Here is a 24,174-nt window from a genome sequence, read left to right as displayed (position 1 = left end):
AAGATTTTCATGTGAGTCAGAGTCAGCCACAGGAAGTGGGTGTTCGAGATCTAGAATTTGGATTCAGTTTGTGCACACCCACAAACGTACATGCTTATGGGGCCTGATCAACGTCACGCCTGACAAGGCAAGTGTAAAATATTTTCCAGGGTGGGACAGAAGCAGTCTGGGAAAGAGTGGGGAATAAAGATAAAGTTAGCAACTGCAATTGTAGATTGTCACATGAACAAACATAGAGGTGTTATTATACAAGCAAAAATGTAAAGCACAAATGTTTCGGACATTACACGCGTGTTGCAGATTTGCAGGTGTATTTCTGGAAACACTTTGAATTCCTGAAAGTGATAAACCTACACCTGTGCACTGTTTTAGACCTGTGGGGATGTCTTGACATCATTCCCATTTGCTGAAGGCAATCGATTGACAATTTCCTAGCCCCTGAGATTAGTAAAATATGGGGCGCATAGCAGTGGTGGCTGGGCCTTGTGAGATCTGGGGGTGCCAGTCCAGCACACATGTGGCTCTTGATCTGTATTCGGACTCCTAGGGCTTTGCGGAGCTCAGCCTTGTGCTGTCCTGCCCTCTTTCCACCCATATTGCCTCAGTCTTCATTCCTGTGGACTACCTTTCAGCCTCATCCCCCTGCCTAGACCAAGAAGAGGCCTGTGAGGCAGGTAGTTGTGGAAAGAGCACACAGAAGCACCACAACTGCCAGAGCTCAACAACATCCACACAGAGTAAGGCAGAGAGATCTCAATGGCCAGATAACATGACACTTCTCATCAGGGAGTAACAACAGCATGAGAGCAAAGAGAGAGACAAGAGACTAAACAGAATAAAGTCCCAGCTGCCAGACCCAAACAATAGTCACATGAATGCTGGGATTTATACGTATATATCACAGTAAAGTAAATGTCGCTTTAGAGCAAAAAAACGAGAGCCCGATTCACAAAGCTGATGGCCCACCATTGTGTCAGCGCCCACAACCACATCATTTTGGGGCACTCTCTCAACTCTTCCCGCCTGGAAATGGTCGGAGATTTACTTCAGGTACATTTTAGAGTAAATCACATTTTAGGAAGAGGACGGGAATGGAACACCTCCTAATTTTTGGAGGGTGTGGGGAACGGGGTTTCTTCACACGCAAACGTATTTTCCACATGGATAAATCAATTGGACGATTACCCCTTTTTCATTGTAAGCACTTTATAAAGCTGCATGTATGCAAGGAGAATTCTGGGAAAATTAACAATACTCTTAAATTTTAAGATTTCGCAAGCATGTGCATGTTTTTATTTTTGAATCATGGTGAGCATTGCAAGCAGAGCTTACTCTTATGTATTGCCTTACAACACTGGCCCCAACTGTAAAAGATTTGACTTTATTGAGGCACATACACAACTTGGAAATTCTGATGAGTTTTAATGTGCATCTTGATTTAGCAGCAGAGGAGTCCTTGTGTCTTAACTATTATGTAACACTGTAAATTGGTAGTCGATGTAGGAGAGTCAAGTCTACTTATCCAGTGGACAAAATGAACACTTCTTTTCCTTCAATATCTGGGCATCAGACTATGGGAATTCCACGCCACTGGAAAATCCTGGAGAACAAAAAACAAGGGCATGCTAACTGTAATCAGAGGAACCTGAAATTCAACTAACAAAGGAACTAGTAAAATAATAGTGAAGAATTTGGCATCCAACAAACAAGGGCAGACTCAATTAAAAACCTGTCGACCACCAACAGCGACCTGCTGAAGGTTCAATAAAAATCCTGCAGCCCACCGGGGACTTGATGAAGTAAAGGGCCTTGTCATTGGAAGGGCGCACAGGGCACTGATACAGAAGCTCCTTCTTGCAGCACAACCCCCATAGCCCTATCATCTTCAGGTGTTTTAATTGTCGGGACAGGGAAATGTTATTGAAAACTGCTTGAGATAAGGAAGAAATCAAATATGGAGCAGCAATAAAACTATTTTCTTCCCATATGCTATCAAACTAGGGCCAAACCATTGACAGTCATTTGAAGAAGTAAAAACAAAAACAAGAGTGATGCAAATAATCTATTTCTGGCTGGACTCAAACTAATATACAACTCCAAAGTTTTGTTTTTCAGTCGCTGTATTCAGCATGGGATCGGCAGGCTGAAAGGAAAAGCTTAACAACACCAAAAAATACTTCAACTTCAAAAGACAAGTAGTAAACAAATGAGAAAAAAATAAAAGGAGAAACAAAAAACAAAACAGTGATCAGAATAAAAGAATTCAGGTCGGAATAAGAAACGCCTTCGTTGGGTACAGAGTGCATATTTCTGGACAGGGGGAGATTCATATCCTTGACCCACACAAGCAAACCTAGCCAAATAATTACCCCTTTTCAGATTCAAAAATGGACAGATCTGAACAGATACTATCTAGGGCTCTCGGGATAGGCGCAGCCTATTTTTCAGTGAATTTGCCCCGCCGAGATTATAGACATGAATACCTTCAATGAGGCAATGTTCTCTAAAACAGACAGACCCAGGACCTCAAGAGCAGCTCCCCAACAGATGCATCATTGCTACAATTCACTGGGCAGGACTTGGAAGCTAGTGTGAAGATGCTCCCTTCAAATCATAGGGTCATTCAGGTCCTAACCCTTAAATATAGACAGGCTAAACCCGTAGATATCTACAACGTATATGCGCGGAGTACGGGGGGGGCAAGAAATCAGAGATCATCAGTGCCCTAGAAGAACTTTTAGAAAGATATTCTGTGCATTCGCATATAATTGTAGCAGGTGATTTCAATACAACTCTTGAGCCTTTGTTAAGCGGTGATTGGAACCCTGCAGATGAAGAAGACAATCGATGGGGTGTTCCTAAACTGGAGTTAGAGCCCATAAAGAGATGGACCGAGCTGGCAATCTAGATTAACGCAATCTGTTTGAATAAGGGGTTGAGGGCAACTAATGGCAGAACATCCCGGGACAAGATGGGTGCCGCTACTTACAAATGTGGGCTACGCTAAAGTAGAATTGACTATATTTTAGTGAGCCTTGGGATTTGTAATTATTTAGAGGACATGATGGTTGTTGACCGACAGGAAAGTGATCACAACCCTCTATGTATGATTTTGTCATATTGGAAGGCGCCTATGCCAGATAGGGGATCGAATGAATTGTCCTCTTCAAATGTAGTCCTCACAAATGATATGTGACACATAAAATGGGCTAAATTGTTAGAATGCCAGGAGCATCTTGATTTTATCTCAAGCAAGCGACAATTGAGTTGGGGTCTCATATTAGTTGTAGTGGCACAGACTTAGAGTCTTGCACCAGGGCACATGAAAAAAAAATTCAGGAACTAAAAAGTGACTGATTACTCGCCACAGTGGTATTCCAAAGAATGCAGACAAGCACGCTGCAATTTGGGTCAGGCCCTAAAATTAGGAGCTAGCACTGCTGTATGTCTAGCTAGGATAGCCTATAAAAATGTAATGTCCAAATCAAAGCGGGCTTGGGACGAAAAGAGGTGGCAAGAGCTAATTGAAGCTAGTGCTCCGGAAAATTCCAAAACTTTCTGGAGTTTACTTAAGTGGGCATGTGGGGGGCAGCCGGAAAAGCCGCAGAACTGGGTAGCCAAGGAAGACTGGGTGGCCTACTTTAAACCTCAATATGCAAAAAGTATGGAATTGAATATAAATGCAGAGGTTATACACACACCCTATTTGGAAGAGGCATTTAATATTGGAGATTTAAATCTTGCCTTGTAATCTGTGGTACCAGGTAGGGCGCCAGGTATAGCTGGCGTCCCCAGCAGACACCTTTTTGCATGATAAAGAATCCTGGGGAAGGTATATTTTGCTATTAGTAAACGCAATAGCAAAGGGAGCGCCGATACCAGAATCGTGGAACGGGGCGGAAATCATACCAGTTTTTAAGAAGGGGGATAAGTCACTCTCCGGTAATTATCGCCCGATCAGTCTTATTGACACTATCCAAAAGATCCTACGTAGACTGATTTTAAATAAAGTGCAGGAATGGGAGCGTGAGCAGAACATCTTATCACACCTTCAGGCAGGGTTTAGATCCTGCATTAGTACAGTCAACCAAGTATTGTATTTTGCAATGCTTTATTGGAAGACTGTTCAACTAGGTGGGGGTAGTTTATATGCTGCCTTTATTGATCTTAGAGCAGCCTTTGATCTTGTTCCTCGCTCAACTTTATGGTCCGTTCTACACGATCTGGGGATGCCTTGTGCCCTTCTTTCATTAATTATGAGACTCCACAAACATAATTTTACACAGATTAGGTGGGGTTCTCCTGGAAATGTTACTTGTCGATTTCCAGTAAAAAGAGGGGTACGACAAGGCTGCGTCTTAGCGCCAACCCTGTTTTCTTTATATATTAATGATGTGGCCAAATTGATGATTGATGCTAGCATTGACGCCCCAATTTTAGCTGGTGCGAAAGTACCTATTTTAATGTTTGCTGATGATTGTTTAATGATTGCAAAGACCCTGAGTCGACTGAAAAAAGCGCTAGGTATTTTCGAAGGCTTTTGCACCACTCGAGGCCTCGAAGTAAATGTTTTAAAATCTAAATTTATGACTTTTAATCAGCATAAATCCTTTAAGGGTAAACTATTTATGAATGAATTGCCCCTGGAACAAGTTAAGTCATTTAGCTACCTGGGTGTTAACATTCAAAACGATCTGAGATGGAACCAGCAGGCTGAGTTGGCAATGCTTAAACACCACCAATTGGCTGGAGCACTGAGCTCTGAGCATGCCAAATCGTTGACCAAACCAATTGCTCCTGCTCTACGCGTTTATGATGCAAAGTTGGTCAGCTCAGCCCTTTATGGCGTAGAGATCTGGGGCTTTGAGAATTTAGGCAAAATGACTGCATCTGAAAACAAGTTCCTACGGAATCTTATTAACTTGCCCCAGTGTACCCCTATGTGTCCTGTTCTTTATGATTTTGGAGTGAGGCCAATTGAGTTTATTGCTAGTTTGCGACCGGTATTATACTGGAGGCTCCTGAACTAAGGATATTTGCTACAGGACTTATGGATATAATTGAAAGTGATACTTTCCATAAAATTAAATGGCTATCTGGTGTAAGGGGGATTCTTGGAGAGCTTGGAATGCATGAGCTATGGAAGGATCCACAGAATGATAGGTTTCCGCCGAAGAAGGTCCTAAAGGGCATATATTGGGAGAGGGTAGCTTCTAAAACCTTTAGGTCTACCGCACCACTTTCTCTTACAGGGATTTTTCTTGCTCTTAAAGATGTGACCATCCTTGAAACATTTTGGGATGATATAACTAAACCACTGGATAGAAAGCTCTATTTTCAGCTTAGAATTGGTAGTTTGCCAATTAGAGCATTCACATCTAGGTGGTCAAATGGGGGAAAGATCACGTCTCCCTGTTGTCTGGCCCCTAAGGAAACAATTAATCACATGCTGTTTGGGTGCCCAGCGTACTCCGCCCGCGTAGGGCTTGGCTGCGCCCTAGGTGTAGATCTTTAGGTACCAGGAGTAGCATGGCTGCTGCTAGAATTATTTGCACAAGCACCAATTCTTTTGTGTACATAGCAGTGGCAAAGTTTCTAGGGTGGGCCTGGACCATTAGGAGTAAAGTGATGAAGGGGTGATTCACTCATGTTATGCTGTAGTAGTATTATGTCAATTTTAGGAACCATGAATTGTATCCACTTTTTTAACTTTTCACCTTGAAGATACATTCCATCTTATTAATTACGAATTGTATGTATTTTTAACTTTTGATATAAATTGTATGTATTTTTAATGCTTTTATGACATTTGTCGAATAAAGCTTGCTTGACTGACTGACAATTCACTGGGGCTCCGAGCCTGACTTACAAACGAACACAGTGTGAAACATAGCACTGAAGGGCAATATTGGTATTACTCAGGAGCACACAAAAAGCTTTCCAGACTCAATTATTTTTTATACCAACACCAGAGATCCCCCTAATTTGGGAAATACAGTACCTAGCAACTCCCTCTTGTGATAACGAGAGAGAATGGAAGCAGGACGTTTGAGAATGGAGAGATCCCAAAATATGGCCGACATCTGGGACGACATTACAACATATTTTATGGAAAACATAGAAGTGGTGCAATCCCCAACGACACTGTGGGGGAAATTATAAGGCTGTCCTCAGGGACAGGGTGCAAAACCAGATACACCAAGAAAAGAATGGCAAAGAGACGAAAATAGACTCATTGGAAGAAAAAACACTTCAGCTAGAAAAGTTGAGTCCAATCCCCGACTGATGAGAGACTTTGAAAAGTAGAAATTCTCTGCAAGGTATACATATACGAGGTTCACAGTGCTACAAAAGCATATTACCTAAGTACACAAAGCAGTCGATATGAGGTAGGAGACAAGGCATGGCTCTCTCTGACTTGGCTTAGCCACAGAGAAGAGGAACCCAGAAGTGTGGGAGAACTAATCAACAGCAGTGAAGAAAAGGACCCCACTGACCTAGAAATCACACAAGCACTTGTAGTTTATTACAGCAACGTGTATAAGGCTTCTAGACTGAAGGAGAAGGGGACATAGCTGCCTTCTTTGAGGATCTAAACATACCTGCCCTAAATTAAGACGGTAGGGCAGGGCAGAGGTTATGATGCAACTGCAATGGTGAGTTATCCAGACTAAATGTGCTACTAATGGAATTTTTTTAATGCCCTCGTCACAACTAGCCATACACATGCTTAAAGTTTAATATTGTTTTAAAAAGCCAGTAACAGGGGGGATTGCTCCAGTATCTCAGATACGCAATAATCACAGTGATACACAAAGGGGGCTATATCAATATCATTGCTTAATGTAAATGTCCAAATTATTGAGAATATACTTGCATGCAGGCGGCTAGGGGTCCCAACATCCCTCATCCACAAAAAAGCCAGGATTCATGTCTTGTCTGTCAAGCAGGCTAAATAAATCGACGAATGAATAAGCCGCTGAGCAGACAGGCATTTGACTCTATTTAACTCTGCTGCTGAATAGCTTCTAAGATCTTGGAAGCTAATCGGAGTACATAATTAATTGGGTAGGATCCATTGTTTTTAAAATAAAAGAATGGAGCATAAAAGGGCATTAGCTGCAAATAACAATAGATGGGCTGACTTATACATGTGACAATAACGCCAAACAGAACAATAATTTTGAAGCAAAATATTGAGGTATTTCTCAGAGTTTCGAGCCGATATATGGCAGTGGATCTCCGAACCGCTGATCCTACTGGGGTGGGAAGCAATTTTCAAAATGTTAACCCTGCCAGAACTACCCTATATACTACAAAGTACTCTGTTCCCAATACTCGAATTATTTTCTTAAAAACTAGGAAAAGGCTTAAGATGACTGCTATGGGAGCGTGGCACACCAGGATTTGCACTAAAATCACCATATAGCTTCGCAAACAATGGGGAATAGAACAACTAATCATGGAAGCTTGTTACTAGGCTTCCTACTTTCAAGTATTAAACTATTAAACTATTGGGAATGCACCTCAATAGACGACCCAGGGACACAACTATCTAGCTTAGTGATAGGGAGCACCATCTATCTACAGTCCCTAAATGGGGATGGGAAAGACAATTTGAGCCGGTCGCAACATAAACAGTGCTGAAGGTCAGGGATATACCAGCACTCCGTATACGTTGCATAAGAAGGATCATCAGGAAGACTCCATTGATGGCTGGTACCCTTCTACGGGAAACCCATTAATTAAAAGGTTTCCAACAAGGGGGCTTAATGGGGATAGCTAAGGTGGGAGACATAGTGGATAAAAACAGTATTAAACATTTGCAAACTACACGAGGAATGCAAACTGTCAAAGTCTCCAAGATATACATTCTCCCAGCTCCGACACGCCCTGCTGGTGAACTCCATAGACTGCACTGATACACCAAAGGCAGCCCCATTACAAAATATTAAGGTAAAGAATTGGGCCCACTAGAAGACGTAGACTGTGAAACTGCTGCCAATTGCTCAACAGAAGTAGCAATATAAGAGAGAATGAGACTAGTCAGGTGTTAAACTATTAACAGGTTAACAGAATCAGGCTACATAAAATGGAACTGGTTCAGACAACCACATACATTAATGCAACACATAGGAAGGCACCTTCCTACACACCATATGGGAATGTAGGCATACTGGGAGGCGGTGGTCGCCAAATTTCCAACAATATTAGGAAGCGACCTTTCAGTGATACCTCAGTTCGTAATACTGGGGATTCCCAAAGGCATTCCCAAGGAGAAAAATTCTGTTCTGTGCCCTTAGACTAATGACAGCAAAAACAGACATTGCCAGGGAATTTGGGAACCAACAGACCCAAACAAAACATCAATGATCGAAGGGCAATGGAAAGTGTATGGAAGTTAAGAAAATACAGCCAGATTCATGAAAGGAAATCCGGCTCGCAAAGGGCCAGATTCTGAGAATCCGGCCCTTTGCGAGCGCTATTTTTGCATTTGGGATTCATCATCCCAAATGCAATAATCGCAATTACAGAACTCGCTAAATTGCGAGGAATCACATTTAAGGAATCTCAATTAGAGATTCCTTAAATGCTATTCATGAACCTTTTAAAAATTGCGAATTCGCAATATGGGGCCGCTATTTACCGCGAAGTGTAACTTCGTGGTAAATAGCGAAAACTTAGAAAAGTGCACTTTAGTGCATTTTTCTAAGTTGTATGTTACACACACACATGTCCTTTGGACATGTTTGTGCGTAACACCAGTGTCAATCACCATTTCAGGGGTGCTACAGGGTGTCCTTTGGACACCCCTGGCACCCTTGAAATCGCATCCTTATTTGCGATTAGCAAATTGCTAATCGCAAATAAGGAATGACTCCCCATTCATTCCTAATGCATGGGGAGTCATTCCTTATTTGCGATTAGCAATTTGCTAATCGCAAATGAGGAAGCTGTAGAAATCGCAATTGTTTTTGCGATTTCTACATGAATCCCGTTTTGCGAGTCTTTAATAGCGTTTCCTTAATAATCTCTATTAAGGAATGGCAAAACGGGACATTGATGAATCTGGCTGTTAGTTTATAAGAGATGGGGTTGCTCACAAAAAAAACAGGAAAGTATGGGGTAGATGATCAATTACAGGCTAGAAAAAGAAGACCTGACACAGGTCGGAAGGAATATAGATGGTGGCTCAGCAACAAATTGCTAGATAAAGAATAAGGAGAAAACTGGTAATGACATGCCTACAGTTCAATGTGGATATATGAAATATCTTTTTAACCAAAAACTATTTGAAACAAAGAATCCAGAAAACAACAAACAAGGTCAGAGTGTAGGAAATGTGAAGAACCTGGAGACCAACAAATACAGATATAGCGTGTGGCTGTGAAGAATCTGTAGACCAAAAAAGTTGTGTTACCCGTATGAACCTGGAAACATTAGAAGACCTTCTTTGTGCCAGGAAAATCTAGTCAACATGGGAACTCTGTTAGAAATGGGGCTTTCTGATTGGCTAAAGTATACACCCAAACCAGACAGAACCAACCTCTCTAGTCTGAGTAAGCTAGAAACACAGCTGAGATAACCTGTGCCCACCCTCTGGTAGCTCAGTGCAGAGCAGGCAGGCTTATCTAAAGAGCAATGTATAAAGTATTTGTTCAACACACCCACACAGTAACGCAATGAATACACCACAAAAAGACTCCACACAGGTTTATAAAAAAGAATAGCTAGTAATAGCTGTATTAGGAGCAACATAAGACCAAAATATAAAAATACGCTTTATACTTTTTAAGTTATAGCATTGTCAATTATGCATGCAAAATCACAGGGCTGACAGAAATATGGCTGTTCCTCTTAGGGTAATTACTATTCAGTAGAGAGTGCCTGCAGAGCACTTGTGATCAATGCTTGGTGCGGTCACGCTGGACCGGGGCCAAGAACAGGGATCCTGGCAAGGGATCAATAGGAATGCTTCTTGTTCCAGGCATTAACTGTAATGGGGTTAACCCTATAAACCTCAGAACCTGGGCGGGTAGTTAAACAAAAACAATGGTTCTGTCGGTGAAGGACTATTCAAATTATCATAGTACTTAATACATGAATCTTTTCATAAAGTCCCAAGGGGGAGAATTGCAATAATTATACACTGACCACAAGTAAAAAGAACAAATAAATCTTTAGTTATAATTTGTTTACAAGTTTTTTCACTTTTTTCAAAACATTTTGGTTTCTGCAATGAATCAGATATGCTGTCCAATATACAAACGATACGTAGGACTGTGATTATACAGAGTGTGTTGGTCGTGACTAGTGACTGAGTGTTACAAGTGACAATACATGAAACAGAAAACTTTTTTCAAAATATCCAATACGGGGCACAATAGGTACAAGGGAATTTGAATTGTTCTTTTTGTTCTGTTGTACTCTGTGCGAACTGGTATATGACATAAGACGTCGACGTTTCGACCCTAAGGAATGTGCTCATTTATGCGCATCTGAGGCGGGTCTTCATCAGAACTCGAAGGAGGTTGGACAGCCTTGTTATTAGGTGTATGGTTCCTCTGGTCTTCTAATGTGGGTGGTGCATGTCAGCCGACAAGCACCTGAGATACTGCCAGGTTCTCAATATTTCTTGATGAAAAATCTGCACCAGCCGGTGCAACGTTGTTTGGGGTTTGCGTCTCGGCGATTGCTCTCGAGTGCAGTGTATGCGTCTGTATCCTAGCTTCGCGTCTTCTGAATGACTTGTCCCAGGCAAGCACCCAGGTACACCTAAACAAAGAATAAGCCACAGGCTCTCTGGACTGGGGTGCACAAGTTATTGGGACGCCATGCGGAGCTTGGCTGATACAGGACCTCTCGGTGTAGGAGCACTCCTCAAGGCACTGGGGACCCTCCTGGGGGGTAAGCGGTGCAGCATCGGGCCCGGCGGGGCAGTCTTCGCAGGCTCGGCTCTGTGGTGCGTAGCGCAGCCTCGGCAGGTGTGTCGCATCTGGGGACACTTAGTTGTTATGGAAATGCAGGTGCCATGCTCCAAAGGTTTCTCTCAACCCGGAGGCATCGGCTCGGGCCCAACGCGATGCTTATACTCAGCACATTGTAGTGAACTGGATACATGCAGCACAAGAGCGCTGTATGCCAGTGAAGTGTGGCGCTCATTTCTTTGTGGCAAAGTCCTTTCTGATGCAGAGTGCTGGGGACGCGTTAGTGCTCAGAGAGCGACTCTTGCGGCAGAATAATGAAAAGTCAGGAAGCAAACTCTTTGATGTCTTTGAGACTTAGGGGAACAGGGGGCAAGCCAACAAGCCCTTGGAGAACACTCACAATGCAGAGGTAGCTGTCAGAAGGCCAGCACAGCAAGGAAGGAAGAACAGTGGCTGTCCCTCCTGCAGCTCAAAAAGCAGAGGGCCAGCACAGCAGAGCAGTTAGCCAAGTGGCAGTCCCTCCTGGCAGCACAGCGGTCTTTCTTGCAATATGCAGATGTAGAGCCAGAGATGTCTGGATACTGGTCCAAAAGTGTCTATTTTTAGGGGGTCAGAAACCCAATACTTATACTCAAAAGTGCCTTTGATGTAGGGGTGACTTCAAAGGAGTTATATGAAGTGCACAAGGATCCCTTTCAACCCAGTCCTGTCTGCCAGGCTGTCGGTGGTGGTGGTGGGGGGGGGGTTCGGTACCTTGTGTGTGGGCAGGACGCTACCTATTCAAGTGGAGGGTGAGCCCCTCCCACTCCTCCCAGCCCAGGAAGATCCATCAGAATGCAAATTAGTGACCTGTGTTGTGGCTTTATATAGAGAATGCACAAGTGTAGCCGTCACCCAGCCCAACCCAGGCGTCCATTGGAGACAGGCTATCAGGCACATAGAGAAGTAAGTGCAGAGAAATGTCCACTTTCTAAAAGTGGCATTGCTAAAATAGTAAAGTTAAATTCACCTCATCAGTTAGTAGGATGTATCAATACCATTCCAAACATATAAAATATCAAAAAGCTACTCTTCTCTGATTAGTATTTACTACTTACAAAAGTATAAGGGAATTCCCTATGCTAACCTATGGGAGGGGTAGAGCACACAGTAGTGAAAAATGAAATAAGCTGTTTGTCACTGCCAGCACATGTAAAGAATTAAAGTACATATCCTACCTTTTAAACACATATCACCCTGCGCTTTGTGATACTTAGGGCCTACCTTAGGGGTGACTCATATGTAATAAATACTAATTGTACTAATAGAAAGCAGTTAAAGGCTTGACAAGTAGTTTTAAAAGGCCAAAATGAAGTGGCAGTAAACTGCACACACAGGCACTGCACTGGCAGGCCTGAGACAGGTTTGAAAGGCTGCTTCAGTGGGTGGCTCAATCAGTGCTACAGTCCACTAGTAGCATTTAACTTACAGGTCCTGGGTACAGGGCGTACCACTTTACATGGGGCTTAGACGTAAATTTAATATGTTGATCGGGTATACACCAATCAAATAACATGTTTAGGGAAGAAGCATATGCACTATAGCACTGGTTAGCAGTGGTAAAGTGCTCAGAGTCATAAGGGCAACAAAAAGAGAATCAGCAAAACAGGAGGTAAAAGGCAAAAAGTCTGGGGAAAGACCACACTAAGGATGCCAGATCTAATAGAACCAGAACAAAAATACATGCCAGATGAACCTGAAGAAAGACTGCACTGCTGTAAGCATGTACATTTGAAAATAATAATTTGTATCTCTGAAAAGGTTATCCTTCCATAATTTCACAGATGTAATGATCTTGTAAGGAGTGTTTTTTTTTCATTATGTAGTGATGAAAGTGATCTTTGAAATTGCTGTCCAATCAGAGAAACCTTCATCATACATTGCTCTTATATGAGATTTTATGTTGAGGCATGAGGCTCCGATTCTATGCAATGTCTCTTTTATGCTGTGAAACTGTTTTCATTCCATTCTCCAGGTGATAGACAGTATAACCAAGACTAGAACCTTCCACTGTCTTTCATGCTTTTCCAAAATTCTCCATTTAATGCTGCTCTTTTCAATAACCAATGCGTAAACAGTCATGTTACCTTTGAGTAGAAGTGCTGAAACATGGCCACAAGTCGTACTCACACTATGCATTAAGCCATGTGCTTCTTTCCACCTTCTATCAATCTGTTACAGAGCATTGCGCTTTGTAGCACCTGAAACATGTGCTACGATGTGTTTGGTCTCTTTTGCATACTATGTGTTTGGCAATTCATTCTATTTGAAAGAAAACTATAGTCTATATTGAGCATTAATTTATGTTCCCATCTAATGCAATAGCCTGAAAGAGGATTTGTGTGATCACAGGACATGGGTTCCTTGATTGACCAGAATTCATTACAACCAAGTCCACCTTCTCAATACAAGCTGGTTCACAATGCACAACATGTGCAGAAAAGGATTCACAACTCACCACACTCCTCCTTCTTAATCTGCTACCTCTTACCTGGTTCTATTCATCGCTTTGATACTTGTTTCGCAACTCCTGCTCCTCTGCCCTGTTTTATATCTTTGTTCCCCATTCTTGACAACTTTGCCCTGGGACTCTACTTTATTCATTTTCTTTCTTGTGTTTATTTTGATGCATGCACAGACATTTAAAGTCCGAGTGACCAGGTCCTCTTAAAAAGTAAGGTCTTATTCTTACCGTACGCGCCCCTCATCCTTCTGCCTGAGCTGGGTATCCCTGCTCAGGACCTTGACGATGGCGCGCTGCTCATCTTCTGTCAGGAAACTCAGATCCAGCAGAGACTCACTGTCTGCATTATTAGCCATGGCGGGCCGAGGGCGTGACACCTCGCCATTTTCTTTCTGAGGTGCGCCTGCCTGGCTCATGATTTTCGTCTAGCCAGTTAAATTCCAAACTGCCTTGGCGCCAAGATAGAGATGGACAAGAAATTCCAAAAGACGGTTTGTTTTTCGAGATATGGACACAAACACCCAAGATGAATCCAGAGAACGTCCCCAAGAATGTCCCTTTACAAAGCCCCGCCGTGCGTCCTCTGTGACCGACAGCTTAGGGAGTTTGGAAGGGTGCGCAGCAGTGTGGCCGGACCATGAGCACTTGTACAGGGTGAATAGTCTTCCACACTTCCTGAGTTTTATTGGAGAGCAGCTGCCACATCCTCAAATGGAGACAGTTGAGTACTGAGGATGTTGACTTAGATCCTCTCACAAACACTTCTCTAGCCTGGGAGTATAGGTAAGCCTACAGAGAAAGAATTTACAGGTTAAGGATCACAAATAAGCAGGACTGGTTATCACAGATGCTTACAAAAACCATAACTTAAACTCATCTCTCAAACTAGAAAACAAGGCCAAATTCAGGGCCAATTATATTAACACAGGATTTCCAAGCAAGCTACCATGGGTGAAGCCTGACAGAAGAGTCACCACAAAATACATATTTACTTCTTTGAGTTACAGTTGATAAGTGTGGGAGCCGTGGTTCAGTGGCTTGCTTCATTATCTTATTTCTGCCTGGATCTATGAACCTGCACACCTTACTTACCACAGACAGTATCATGATCAGTGCCCACCTGCCCAATATGTGGATGATCTAACCCTTACCCGACATGACAAGCTACCCAAGATGATGGACGGGATGTTGCACAATGGCAAAAAATTCACCCCCAGTCACAGATCTGGGTTTAATCCATCGTTATTTTGCTCACCAAGCCACCCCAGTTCAGACATGGCCATATGCAAATCAGTCTTGACCCTGTGCCTCATGGGAACAGGCTAGCCCGAACTGCCAAGCCATGTCTTCCCTGGACCGGAATCAAGCATTCTAGGACCGGTTTCTGGATATCAGCCATCTTCAGCCAGGATAGCTTGACTCCAGTGGCGTAGTGAGCACGGGACCCACGTCTGGGCATACCCTTCCCACATAGGGTGAACGGCAAAACACACAAGATGATGGACGGAATGTTGCACAATGGCAAAACATTCACCCCAGTCACAGATCTGGGTTTAATCCATCGTTATTTTGCTCACCAAGCCACCCCAGTTCAGACCTGGCCATAAGCAAATCAGTCTTGACTTTGTGCATCGTGGGAACAGTCCCTCGAACATGCCCTCGAGCAAAGAGTCATGTTCAAAATATGCTGCATTGCCTTTAAAGCTGTTCACGGTGAGGGCCGACAATTTCTTACAAACAGGATTAGACCTTACATTCCTGCTCCTGTCCTCTGTTTCACCTCTCAGAACTTATTGTTCATTCCAAAATTCAGTAAGAAGCACATGGGGGGAGAGGGGCTTATCTGTTCAAGCCCCTTTAATTTGGAATTCCCTCTCTCCCTTCTGATGCTTGCATAATTAATTTCTTATTTTTAATAATGTTTTAAAGACCTTGCTTTTTAAACAAGTCTACCCACTGCATTAATGACTTAGTTTTACTTACAGCACTTCTGTTTTTACCCTAGCACCAAGAAACCTCTGGTGTATGTGCGGTCTACAAATTCCAATTAACATAATATAACATAAATCCTCATCTTATTCTCAACAGGCCTGCTCAACATCCCTTTGACAAGCATTTATGGAAACAGCTAGCAGAATTTAACTTCCTGAATGCACAGTCCAATTGACCCCTATTAGAATTGTGGGTCTCTAGTTGACACAGGTAGGTACTTGTGACAAATAGGGACCCTCTCCTCTAGTCAGGATTAGGGGATTACACTTTTAAAAATAACCCCTGCTCACCCCCTTGGTAGCTTGGCACGAGCAGCAAGGCTTTATCTCAGAGGCGTTGTAAGTTAAGCATTTGTGACCACACACAGTAACCCAGTGACAACACTACAAATGGACAAAACACAAGGTTTCAATATCAAAAATAAGTATATTTGATATAGAGTTACCACAAGACCAATAACGACACAAATAATCCACAGTACTATTAGAATTCAGGAGTTCTGATTGAAAAGGCTTAAAACAAGGTTCTATGCGAGTCGGTAGCCCGGTCTGGCTACAGCGTTGTTGAAATAACACAGAGTCTAACAGATCCAGCGGACCGCGTCGGTATGGGCCCACTCAAATGTTGACAGACTCAGTCACAGTACCTTTTACTTGAGGCGGCCAAAACGGATGTGCGAGCCGGTTCCGGTGTTCTTAGCGGTGCAGAAAAGAAAGCGTTGCAGGACGCGTTGTCCCACGATGTGGTGCAGGCAGCGGCCCGTTTGACAGAGTCGGGGGATCCAAGGCGTGCGTTGCAGGGCGAGACGATGCTTAGATGCGGTGCTTGCAGCTTGCGGTGCGGCGACAGAGCCCGAGTTCTCTCTATGCCTTTAAAGGAGCCACCACGACAGCTTCTCTGAAGGCATCTAAAGTTGACTGAGCTGCCACCACCATGTTTTTCAAGCGGATTCTCAGAAACATGTTTTATTTTACAAAAAAGTGGGAGTTTAATTTTATGAATCAAAATAAAATGACCCTGAAACCCTGGTAATGTTACCAGGGTTTGGAGGTAATCTTTTTTTTCTCTTCAGGACATTCATGCATTTTCTCGTAGTCTTGAAGAGGACAAAAAATGGCATCAGGCCATTTGCTTTACTTAGGGCGGACAGTCTGATGCACTTACAATGACAGCCCAAAATCCATCTGGCTAGGTTTCTGCTGGTAAAGCCAGCAAGGGAACTCTGGCAGAAAACAGACTATCCGCCCTACTCTCCATATAGGGGGTACAGTCAGTTTGGCGGACAGGGTACTATGCTACTTTTGTAGTTGAGTACCGTCAAATGTATATTAGAGAGTGTCGAAGAGGCATCCCTAGGTAATCCAGAGCTGTAGTAGTAATCCAATTGGTGCATTCAGTCATGGATGCATTTCCTGTTCATAAATGTTAATGTAGTCTGTGATGAGCAGCTAGGCGTCTGACCAAGGGGACTCAGTATGCACAGCTGGATGTACAGCATAAGCTGACTCTCAATAATCAAATGATCCCTTGATAAATTCCAAAATTGTGTTTTATGTTTTTTGGTTAATCAGTTGAATGATCTGTTGATTGTACATGGCATTCTAAAGGCTTCACGTTTTGATTGCATGAAAAAAATCCTTATAAATCATTTGTGTTAACGGTACAAACTGCCAATACATTTCAGATGTATGTATCCTTCATCAGAGGTACACTAGCACAATGTTATTCTAAAATCAAATGGAAAAAAATGCACATTTGAAGTCTGTTAAACAGAGAAAATGCGACAGGGTATCCTAATGAGGGATGCATAATGCGCTGTTGAGCTTCCTGAAATCCTGTAAATACTAAGAACAGCAGTGGGGGGCTTCAAGGTGGGGGTCACAGTGCGGTTCGTTGTGGTTTTGGCGAATATAGTTATGATTCAAACGCCACTAGAGGTCTGAACATCAATTATTTACAGTAGTAAAGAGAACAATAAATGTGATAGCAATGAACATTAAACAAGTGAGCGCCTCGTGCTGAAGGGGAAAAAAAAAGATGAGGCGAGGAGGAGGCAGCAGGGGGAGGGGAGAGAGTAGGGGCCCTGCGCCTGTTACCCTTGCAGGAGCGAGCAGGAACCATATGTTTGTAATTAACACATGGTTTGAAAGCTCGCTCCCGCAAGGGAATCGTCAAACGTGCACGCGTTTCATTCAAAGCAATGCAATGCGTGCAAGTTTTTGGCAGCAAAGCTGAAGTGATTGCTAAAGGTCTTTTCCTATGCAGCAGCACATGCACGCTGCATAGGCGAGACCTAAAAGGGAGTTTAATGTATTAGTAGGACTCCTAGCTGCAACTGAATGGCAGAAAGAACCACCTGCATTGTTTGCGACCATCCTCTTTGTTGCTCCCCTCACCGTCCCTCCTGTTGCTTCTCCCACGGCGATTCTCCTGCCCTCCAAACAATGCCGCTGACATGATTCACAAAGTGGAAGGTGTCCCAAGCCTGGCGTTGCTACTTCAGTTGCAGTCCTAGTCACAATACATGGATTCATTCTTTTCAAATTGCAAACAGAAGGGGCCCTCCCCCATTTGCAAATCGGAAAGGATTGTAATGATTCTTTTATGAGGCAGAAAGGATTTTATGGTATATAACAAGTCTTTTGTAAATTAAGAAAAGCACTTTTGAAGTTGCAACCCCTGAGATTTTGGAAATCGCAGAGTTTGTGATTACTTAGGGTGGCTCCTCCGTAATGGCTCAGAGCCAGCAGATGAAAAATAAAACGATATACTATAATCGTTTTATTTTTCATTTGCTGGCTCTGAGCCAGCATGGGCAGGGAGGGGCGGGGTCAGGGCCATGGGAGGGGGGGGAGGACTGGTTTGTGCACTTATAAATGCGCATATGTGTTTGGCTGGCTCTCTTAGGCCGACCCAACACACATGCGCACTTAGGTTTCTCCAACGGTGCTGTCCTCAGCCCACTCCCCTTAATGTGCCTCAAACCTCGTATGAGGGAAGAATAAAGCACAGGAAAGGAAGAAAGGTAAAAAGCAAGGAGAAGCGGAATTCACAGCACCAACTCAGCTACAGTAGAGGCCTTAGGAGGCTGTGGTCTCTGTCAGAGGGTGCGGAGGGAGCCGGTGTCAGACTAGTGCAGCTTGTACCTTTCCTGACACGCCTGCCTGACCGCCCTCTTAATCGCCCCAGCACCAACCTGGTTAGGCACAGAAAAACAGTGCCCATCACAACGCACAAAATGAGGCCCATTAAAGTGAGGGGCCCTTCCCTGGCGACCTGAGCCAAAAGGAAAATTACTACTGCCAGTACCACAGCACGTAGCAGTTTGGCCCCCGGTGGCAGCACGAAGCCTCTGGGCCCAGCCCTGGACATGGGCAATCCCGGCACCCTACAAACAACGCCAACGCACCAGCATGGCACACCATACGTACAAAAGGTCTTAGCAGCGAAAAATCACCAACTTAAAATTCACAGCAGATTCTACTGTTTGAAGGATCAAGCACTTTACTTTACATATTGATATATTCAGCATTTACCGTTCTAGATGGAGTGATGGTATTTAGCACTCCAATACCTGGAATATCTATGATATGGAGCCATGATGAAGTAGTGATTACGATGAAACACATGTTGGCTACAGCTATTCTAAAGGCTATTGTGAAGATTACAATCACCAACATGTTAAGATCAAGATTGAAGAGAATACTCTTGAAGACTACATTATTACTACACAACTGTGATACCTAATTTCCTTGTGTGTGCCGGATGACTACATATACATCATTAAACAAGTTGCTTCATATGGTCTCTCGCAAGTCATTCAGACAGGCCGATCTTACAACCTACATTCAGCTTCATAGCTAACGACAACCTCAACATGCTCGCCAACACAAAAGTCAACTACAAGAAGGGTGCGGAAGCTTTCGACCTAGCCTTTTCGAACCAGGAAAGAACTTCTTCAAGCACTGCAAAATTCTGTAAACAGAGTGAGGTAACAACCTGTTTTCACCTTTACTGCACAAGTACACTCAGGCTTAGATTTAGGTGCGGACATTACTGATGGCCTACCAAACCCATGTGATAGCAAGGGCAGTGGCGACTTCTCCCTTTTAATCGAAGCAATGGCGGCCAAGAAAAGTGCAGAGACTGAGCTAATGTCATCCACCCCCCTGCATCTCTTACCGATGGCTCAGGGTCAACCTCCTGTAATGAAGCAGGCCTGCAGCCAAACAACATGAACAACTACAGGAGCAACCCACCAACCTGAACCAGGGGCAGTCGATATGCCAAGCAGTAAGAAGCTTGCGCTTATTGCTGGGTGAAACTGATGACTTAAGATTGAATCTTCATTCCCTGTTGCCATTTTTTGGCATACACACGAAGCACTGAAGTTGAAATCTTGCTTCGTAGTATTGATTACAGTTTTTAACATACTATGGAATTGTATTTCCCTGAAAGCGCTTCTGAATTGATGTGATTGCACGCACAATATTTTTAATACAGAAATTGCTTGACACTGAGTGAACTATTTTGTCCTGATGATGACCGCGCAATTAAGCAGCGGTTGAAACGCCGTTGACGTATATGTGGCCAATCAATTTCAAAGGACACATAATCTTTGTATATGTTGTATCTTTATTGTAATATATTTGTTGTTTGCCACCCTGTCTGGTCTTTCTGTGATGTATTGTTTTGTATACCAGCACATATTTATCTGAGCGTGTTTACTTAATTATATATTTACAATAAATTTGTGATATTTTTCTAAAAGTTTTTGATCCCTCTGATTTATGGTTCTCCCTGATTCTTGTCTCTTCTTTTTCCTTTTCTGTAAATGTGAATTTGTTTATGTGTGAATTGACTATTAGTGTTGTTTATTAATTGTCTCCTGAACTGTTGTTAGGAATGCACCTAAACAACAGCACAGAAGCAGCAGGCAATCAGACCGACCTCAAGAAATGCAACCCAGGGGGAGGAGCCAAGCTCGCGAGCGTAATGGTCGCCTTTTAGCTCGGCTCCCGCAGCCCTCCGGCCTGATCGCCTATCCTGTCTACTATCCTGTCCGGAGACGACACATTATCGGGGAATTGGAAACAGAACACCTTGTTTGTACTTACCATTTGGCCCGGAGATTTCAACGTGCAGCGGCTCCAAGGTTGTGCCCTCCGCAAGATCGGGGCCTCCGTGGAACCTAGACCGGGACCTAGCCTGTGGGATCCGACGGCTCTCGGCCCCGGCCGAGAGCGTGAACCAATGATGAGAGCCGTTGTGCGAAAATCCCGGCGATCCTGATCCGGGCCTGCCCTGGTGACCGCGCGGCTGATGTGGGTGAGATGCACCGGGGACTGATTCTGTGAAGGGGTCCTCCCCCCGCCGCTGCTTTGTCCGGCGGCCCTGGTCCTCTGCGCCCGGACTCTGCTTGTTGGGGGCGCCAGTGCTGGTGTAGGCGGGGACCAGTATTGGGCGGACATCCTTTCGGCACCAGGGCTGCCATTGCTGGGAACCCCGGAGCTCTGTAAAGTCCTACATTTTTTAACTGTTTTTTCCGGGGGTCGTGGAGGGCGGCGACTGGGCTGACTTCACGAAATGGCGGCCGACCCTCTGAAACAAGAATCGCCCTGTGGCGGCGGGCTTGGATTGCCTAATTGCGCGGGGGTCTGGTCTGGTGAGCGTGAGCTTACGGTCAGAGATATCCTGGAAGCTCTGAGATCCCTGCGCGCATCCCTGGCCCCCGATGTCCCTGTGGGTCCGCCACGATCTGCCGCCATTTTGGGCAGCCGTTTCTTCTTGCCGCCCTCTTGTTTCAGTGACTCCATTGCCTCGCCCCCCTCGATTGCTGCAAGTCTTGCTGCCGCTGATCGAAGATCGTTTTGTGTACCGGTGACTTTGGAGCTCCCTGTTTTTCGAGGTTCTGACCCCGGGGACTTGGACATTGTGCCACGGCCCTGTCCGGCATGGATGCCTGGAACTATTGGTGGACTGCCGCCTGCACCTGCTTCGATGGCTTTGCCTTTGTCTATCATAGAGACCCCCTCGCCCTCCCCAGCGGCGAAACTGAACTCCTGTTTTTCATCATCCGTGCTGCGATTGCTGATGCATCTAAACTCTCTGTTTGGACTTCTGCTCCCTTGCGGACCGATTTACCCCCCATGTTGTTATGGTAGTCACCATTTTTTTCGACTGTATGCTAGTCTTGTATTTAGTATCTCATTTTACACTGTCATGTGGTGGGTGGGATTTGTGGTTCGGAAGGGATGGGGGTGATATGCACGACTCTTGGTTGATTCTTGGTATACGACTTAGTGGCGCAGTTGTTTGTACCCATGGAGCGGTGGGAGGTCCCCTTCTCTGTATGTTTTATGGCGCTTGATGGGGTGTTGTCCTGGTCTGTTTTTGCTGTGATTGTCTGGTTGGGCGGAGGGCGGCGGCCGACCATATTGATTGCTGTTCTTATGCTCCTCCCTCCTGTTTTCTTATTTCCGTTTCTGTTTCTTTTTTGTCTCGTTCTTCTCTCTTCCTTCTTGCTATATTTCGGGTTCTGGTTTAGGGCGACAGGCACGCTGTCTGAAGGGTAGGCCATAGCCTTCTACAGGGGTGCAGGGTGGGATGGGTGGGTTGGGTTCTATTTGTTGTTTGTTTTATGGTTCTATGGCCCTTTTGTATCTCCTTTTCGTAATGCCGCGTCTGTCCCGGCCTCCCGTGGTGTGTTCGGGGTGGGGTGTGTGGCGTCGTTAACCCTCCTTTTATGGTTCGGTTGCTTTTCTTCTCGATCGCTGTACCCTCACTGGTGCTGATACTCCTGTTGTCTCCTGTATTCCCGCCACGGGACGCCTGTGTCGACGTGTCTTCTTTCTTTCGTTTTTATATTTCATTTCTTTTTTCCTTTTCTCATTGTTCCACCTTGTCCTCCTCCCCTCCCCCTCCTTCCCCCCCTCTTCCCCCTCTTTTCCTCGTCCCCGCCCCCCTCCCTCCTTTTTTCCTAGAGGTCACTATGACGGGCTAGTTTTGCTGTGCTGTTTCTCCGATCCCTCTGTTCTGGCTTAGCTGTGGTTTGGGTGGTGGGCATGGGACGATGATAATGCTCAGGTGTCGATTATGTCTCAATTATCCTGATCTTCTTGTGTGCATTGTGTTGTCTCTCCTGTACTGCGGCCCCTTACCCCCTTATTGACGCTGAGGCCGGTTCTGGGACATCGGACGTCTCTATATTGAAAGTGAGCCTGTCGTACGCCTTATCCCCATATTATAAACTAAACCTTTTTTGCTCCTGTGTTTTGGCCCTCTGGTTCCTAAGTCTCTTCTCCCCTTTTTACGATTGTACTGCCTCTGCTTCTTGCTGATTGATTTTGTAATGTTTGCCTTGGAACCTCTGATTGCTTTACACATTGCGGCCGGCCGATTTGGTTGTAGGCCTAGACTTGTATATCCTTTTAATGCCAATAAAGGTTTTATAAAAAAAAAAAAAAAAGAAATGCAACCCACCAGGGCATGCTAGTAGTGCGCTCCCAGACAGGCCAATCAAACTGCATATTTTTGAAGGAAAACCCTCACAAAGCCCGTCCTCGTTCACCAAAGGTGAATGGGAAGCCAACATAGCCAGGTACTGCATTGACTAGGAGAAGTACTCAACCCTCACACCCCCATGAGAGGCGCACAATCCTGTACATATTAGCCCAACTAATAGGCTAAACCACTCTACAGACAGAGATGTTTTAAGGCATGGGCAAAGTGGGCTCTGGCCCAGGGCCCCAGACTTTCAGAGGGGCCCCTGATAGAGCCAGCTCTGTTCTGCAGACAGTCTCGCCCTGATGACCTTGAATAATTCTTAAACAGGTTGCTTTAAATACAGTTTTCCTTTAATGTGTTTTTAATATGGTTGTTGTGTGAGAGTCTATTAGAGACATTTTGCAGAGGAATGTGTTTATGTTTCATGCAACATCCATAAAAAACGTTTAATTTAGATGAGAATAGGACCTCACATATGAGAAATGAGAGGCTATCACAGATTATTTGCAGTAATGTTATCCAGCTGCTGCTGTCTTCCAGTATTGGAACACACAATTCACAATCCATGAATATTAGTTGTAAACACATTCAGAATGTTGGCTAGTGTGCCTGTGCACTGTCAGTGACCTGGCCAGAGAATGCATGAAAGAGAAGAAATTGGACCACAAATTCAAAGCTGTTCCGAACAGGGGGGGGGGGCAAAATTAATTTGGCCCAGGGCCACCAAAATCTTTAAAATGTCCCAGTCTACAGATGGATGGGCAACCTTGCTAAGAACATTGCAACTAACAGTGGAAACCCTAAACTATCAGTCCACGAAAATGGACACTCAAATTAAGCTACTGAACACACTGGCAGTCGTTACTTCTGGGATTGATACAAAGATAGCCATCTCAACTCAAGAGGCTCATAATCAAAGCTCGAAAGGCAGAAGTCAGTGCGTTGGTATCCCTATGCACCTCTTCCTCAATCTTAGATAAACTGGAGTCACTCTCTGTAATCTTGGGAGATATCCTTAGCGACCTAAAGAAGGCCTGGAATCCTGCTAAGGATGGGGGGGGGACCTGATAGAGCCAGATCTGTTCTGCAGAGTCTTGCCCTGATGACCTTGAATAATTCTTAAAGAGATTGTTTTAAATATTGTTTTCCTTGAACTTATTTTTAATGTGAGTGCTCTGTGAGAGTCTATTAGAAACATTTTGCAGAGAAATGTTTATTTTTTATGCAACATCCATAAAAAAGAGT

The 24,174-nt window shown here is 44.2% G+C and overlaps 1 protein-coding gene across 6 annotated transcripts in view; it reads right to left on the bottom strand.

Moving 5' to 3' along the window:
• The window catches only part of SYTL1 (synaptotagmin like 1), a 452,201-nt gene that overhangs the window by 262,487 nt on the left and 165,540 nt on the right, over nucleotides 1–24,174 (bottom strand). For 4 of the 6 annotated variants that reach the window (XM_078681778.1, XM_078681781.1, XM_078681779.1 and 1 more), the window contains exon 2: nucleotides 13,660–14,220. The exons of 1 other annotated variant lie outside the window; for it this stretch is intronic. In XM_078681778.1, the coding sequence (XP_078537904.1) occupies nucleotides 13,660–13,847 (188 nt within the window). In that variant the 5' untranslated portion in view covers nucleotides 13,848–14,220. Of the gene's footprint in view, nucleotides 1–13,659; nucleotides 14,221–24,174 lie in introns of those variants that run through there. One more of the 6 variants, XM_078681783.1, reaches the window with a different exon arrangement.

Source organism: Lissotriton helveticus, chromosome 3_1 (genome assembly GCF_964261635.1).
Source record: "Lissotriton helveticus chromosome 3_1, aLisHel1.1, whole genome shotgun sequence".
Classification (NCBI taxonomy): domain Eukaryota; kingdom Metazoa; phylum Chordata; class Amphibia; order Caudata; family Salamandridae; genus Lissotriton; species Lissotriton helveticus.
Note: the sequence above shows the minus strand (reverse complement) of the source record. Positions and strands in the feature narration are given on the sequence as shown.